The 5,064-nt window shown below is 37.4% G+C and overlaps 1 protein-coding gene across 1 annotated transcript; it reads right to left on the bottom strand.

The window, feature by feature from the left end:
* Positions 1-226: 226 nt before the first annotated feature.
* On the bottom strand, positions 227-4,575 carry LOC114028825 (olfactory receptor 11H4-like). The gene is made up of 2 exons (XM_027843147.1): positions 3,662-4,575; positions 227-257 (listed from the first exon to the last, which is right to left on the bottom strand). The coding sequence occupies exons 1-2, from the start codon at positions 4,573-4,575 to the stop codon at positions 227-229; spliced, it is 945 nt and encodes a 314-aa protein (XP_027698948.1).
* Between the last annotated feature and the right edge of the window lie 489 nt (positions 4,576-5,064).

Genomic DNA, 5,064 nt, shown 5'->3' with positions numbered 1-5,064 from the left:
AGGAGAAGGTTCTTTTCTCAATGATCTTTTGTTTATATTTGTATTTCCTCCAATATTGCTAATAACAAACATGTGATTAATGTTTGTTGAAGTCATTAGAGTGTGGAACTAGAGTGTGGAACCATATGTAAAATTCACATATGTGGTTGTTTATTCTGAAGCTATCCCCATGGCTTTTCTCAAAGTAGCCTTTGTCTTGTTTTGAAGCCTATATAGATCAGAGGGTTTAAGAAGAGAGTCTCCGTTGAATAGAACAAGGTTGTTATATTCTACACTTCTCCTGAGCTTTCAGATGTTGGGTTCACATACATGATCATAGGCTCCCAAAGAAGAGACAGGCCCCAGCCAGATGGGATCCATATATAGAGAAGACCTTATGCCAGTCAGCAGCTAACTTGCATCACTGCTCTTAGTAGGAGGATGTAAGAACCATGGATGTACAGTATGGGGAGGAAGATGATGAAGGAGCTTAGGACATAGAACAGAATTTCAGTGGTGGGAGGAGGAAAACATTAGAGGGCCATCAGTGGTCTACATCACAAATAAAATGTTTAATAATGTTGGGACCACAGAATGACTACTAAGATAGCTGGACTGTAGGTAGAGGATACCTTAGGAAGCCAAGCTTCTTGTACACAGTAAACACAAATCTTTTTTGAATTGAAATGAATTGTATATGTATGAGTACTTCATTTTGTCTCCAGTTTGAAAAATAGTTATTGAGCATTACTTAAAGCAAAATGCCACCGAATTGTGTTGAATTGTTTTGTGTATACATTTTTAGTTTCATAAACCATTTTCCCTTTTTATACTGAATGTTTATTTAATGATGTTTAATTTATATCAAAGAAGAAAATTTATAATAAAAATTCTTTTAAAAAAGGAAGTGATTCAAGACAATTCTAAATAACTCATGATGAAATATTCTATCCACCTCCAGAGAAAGAACCAATGGAATCTGAATTCAGATCAAAGTATACTTTTTAATAAAAAAACTTTCTTTCTTTTTCTTTTTCTTTTTTTTTTTGGTCTGTGTTTTCTTCACAACATGCCTAATATGGAAATATGTTTTGCATGACTGCATATGTATAACCTATATAAAATAGTTTGCCATTTCAGGAAAGGGTGAGGGAAGGGAGGGAGGGGTGAGGGAAGGAGAGAATTTGGGACTTAAAATTTAAAAAAAATGTTAAAATTTTTTACATGTAATTGGAAAAAAATAAAATATTAAAAAAAGGAGGCAAAGGAGTCAGTAGTTCTACTAAATTGAAAACTCAATCTATATAGATTTTCCCCCAGTAGATTTTCAATTTTAGCTTGTAAAATCAAATTGTCTCAGTAAATGGCCTCAGGCATAAATAAAGTGAGTAGATTATATAAAAATGTTGTCTATTCCCTGCAACCTATAGAAAAAGCAAAATGGGATAGTCCAAACAGCATAGAATCAGTGATACCATAATGATATCTATAAGATCAGGCATGTTTGCAAGGTAATAGTTATACCTGGTACTTTTTATTTTATGCTTCAAAAATGTTTTATTGATGCCTTTGATTTTTACTTCAGTTATTTCTAGATTTATACTATTGCTTCCCCCTTGCCCCCATCCAACCATCCTTTGTAACAAAGGAAAACAATTATCAAAAATACCTCATAGTCACTGAATTTAATAATATATACAATATTCTACCCTACCATGTCCCTTTCCCCCTCCCCCTCCCACTTCTGTTATAAGGAGATAGGTATGTTCCCTTATCTGTTCTCTAGGCTCATTTCCCCCCCCCCCCCCCCCCCCCCCCCCCCCCCCTCTTTTTTTTTTAGGCCTTTAGTTTTTTCCCTTTTTTTTTTTTTGGGCCCTTTCCCCCCCCCCCCCTTCTCAATCATTCATGGTTCAAGTTCCTTCTTGAGATATTTTCCTTTCTATTTTAGTTGTCATTGTGCATATTTTACTGGTTTTGCTTATTTTAATCCACATTAGTTCATGTAAATCTTCCTATTTTCCCCTAAATTCCTCTTATACTGCAAAATAATATTAATTACATTTATATATCACAGTCTACTCAGTTATTCTCCATCTGATGAGCATTCATGTTGTTTCCACCATTTTGCTGCCTCAGAGAGTCCTGTTGAGATTCTTGTTTCTATCTTTGAACTCCTTGAGGCATATGTCTAGTAAAAGAATTTATTTGGCCAAAAAATATGATCAGCTAAGTTACATTTTTAAAATAATTCCAAATGGTTGGCTAGAATGGTTGGACCTATTCACAGCTCAACCAGTAATATATTAGTGTTCCTTTCTTCCCACAATTCCTCAAACATTGACTATTTCCATTTTTGTTATCTTGGTCTGGGTGAAAGGTAAAACCTCAGTGATCTTTTAATTTGCACTTCTTGTATTATTATTGATTTGAAGCATATTTCCAAATAGCAATTAATGCATTTTATAATTTGCAATTCTTTAAAAAATTGTTCATATTGTTTGATCATTTATCTATTGAGGAATGGCTCTTGGTGATACTTTTTTTGTATCTTTGAGGGACAAGGTAGTACTGTGAATACAACTGATATTCCATAAATTCTTCCTGTTGATTTAATTCAGGAAATATTTATTGAAATAATTTGATATTAATTAATAGTGAGAAGGAAAAAAAATGTCAGGGCTAAGTAATAACCTTTTGAAATTAAGTGTAAAAGTAGTATTATCTTTGCTGAAATTAGAGATTTTCCCCTTCATCTCCTCTTTAAAAAACAAGTTGAATCTTATTTCAAAACTGTATCATTCCTTTCATTTAAGAAACTTGAGGAGTTTGACAGTCTTGCCTCTGGAGTCCCAAATTTCATGCTTGCGTGCACTTGAATTTGTCTCATGTTATCTTTCTGAATTTACACCCTCCCTACCCCCAGCAAAATGTGAGAAATCAGAGACTCCAGCTGATACCTACTGCAATCTGTCTTCATTCATTTCACACTATGCAGCACTGGGAAGTCTGAGAACAGAAATCTGGATTAGGGCATTGTGCTGAGAATGCCAAGTCTGAGTTAGAAGGAGGAACAGTTGAGTTGTTGTGTGTCTTTACTAAGCGACTTATGTAGAAGGAGGCAGAGAGGAGGAGGATGGTGATGGGAGTGCTGATTACAGAGGTAAGCTGCTTCATGGCATGGATGGGAGGTACCTGTTCCTGTCCTCTAGAAACCTTGAAAAGGCCTTTGGTAGACCATAGGAAAACCTGTTCTGATCCCACAGATAACAACAAGAGCTCAACAGACATAAGCTTAGTTAGTTCAGTATGCCATGACCCAGACAGATGAAGCTCTTTTAATACTCAATGTAGAATTTGGAGTGGAGGCTGACTTAATGGATTAAGTGTAAGTGTCTACCTGACTCTTACTGTTATTGAGTTGAGGTTCAGATGGACCAGAACATGTTGTACATGAAAGGATGAGGAATCATCCTGAGAAGATGTTCTCAACTCACCCCCTGAGCTATAATTTTCAGCAGCAGTGGGAGACTGCACCTTTTTCTATTGTCTTCATTCATCTTTGTATTTCCTCCGGTGTTTTGCTCATGGCAAGTGTGTAATCAATGTTTGTTGAATTGTATTAGAGTATAGAACCACATGTAACATTTGTACTTGTGGCTTTACTTATTCTGAAGCAATCCCCATGACTTTTCTCAGAGCAGCCTTCATTTCCTTATTTCTGAGACTATAGATCAGAGGGTTTAAGAATGGTGTCACAACTGAATAGAACAAGGTTATTACCTTCTGTACTTCTCCTGAGTTCTCAGATGTTGGGCTCACATACATGATCATAAGGCTCCCAAAGAAGAGGCAAACTATGGCCAGATGGGATCCACATGTGGAGAAGGCCTTACGCCGGCCAGCAGCTGAAGGAACTTTTAGCACGGCTCTTAATAGCAAAATGTAAGAGCTAAGGATGTACAACGTGGTGAGGATGATGATGAAGGAACTTAGGATATAGAACAGAATTTCAGTGGGAGGAGCAGGGGCACATGATAGAGCCATCAGTGGATCCAAGTCACAAACAAAATGGTCAATAATGTTGGGACCACAGAATGTCAGCTGGGAGAGCTGTACAGTAGACAGAGAATAACTTAAGAAGCCAAGCACCCAGCACACAGACATCAAGGTGTAACAGCGCTGTAAGGTCATTTTGGTTGGGTAGTGCAGTGGGCGACAGATGGCAAGATAACGATCATAAGCCATGATGCATAAGAAATAGGCTTCGGTTGTACCAAAGGAGGAGAAGAAATAGAACTGTAGGAAGCAGCCAGCAAAAGAGATAGTTTTGTTCTCTGAGAGGAAGTTTTCTAACATGCTGGGAACAGTGGAGGTGATGTACCAGATCTCTAGAAAGGCAAAATTCCCCAGTAGGACGTACATGGGTGTGTGAAGCCTCTGGTCCCACCTCACTGCACAGACAATGGCCCCATTCCCCATCAAGGTCAGGATATAGATGATCAAGAACAAAGAAAATAGTAAGATTTGTATTTCCCAGTGACCAGGGAAGCCCAGGAGGACAAATTCGGTCACAGTATGTGCTCCTGACTTGTTCATTGGCCCTTGAGCTATGAAAAAAGACAGAAGACACAATTATGTCAGTTGCTTTGCATCTTTGGAATTTCTAGGACAAGGATTTTAATGAGGTCTTTGTAGAGTTTATAGGGTTAATAACTTAGTCATATGGAAACCAGCTTAATAATCTCAGCTTTCTTCCAGCCTATAATCCATTTTTTTGTCCCAGCCAGCCCATACCTCAGCTTTCTTGTACCACCTTTCAGACTTCAACTTGCCATCATTTCTTGCTTATTAGGATACTTCACACTTAGGTCCCTGTAAAGAGAAAGATTGCAAGGTTACCCTTCTACCAGCTCAATAAGATTGTGTCCACCTCTTAGGTGGTTAAGAAGGATTTACTATTTAAGGGAAACTTTTAATGGGTATATGGTACAGTGAAAGCAGGGGAGGTAAACAACTCAATTTGCAAAACTTCTAGGTTAGTTGTGATTCTTTTTCTACTATAAAGTATTTGCTTACTTTCCTTAG

The sequence above is a fragment of the Vombatus ursinus genome, unplaced genomic scaffold (genome assembly GCF_900497805.2).
Source record: "Vombatus ursinus unplaced genomic scaffold, bare-nosed wombat genome assembly UNPS02014894.1, whole genome shotgun sequence".
NCBI classification, from domain to species: Eukaryota; Metazoa; Chordata; class Mammalia; order Diprotodontia; family Vombatidae; genus Vombatus; species Vombatus ursinus.
Note: the sequence above shows the minus strand (reverse complement) of the source record. Positions and strands in the feature narration are given on the sequence as shown.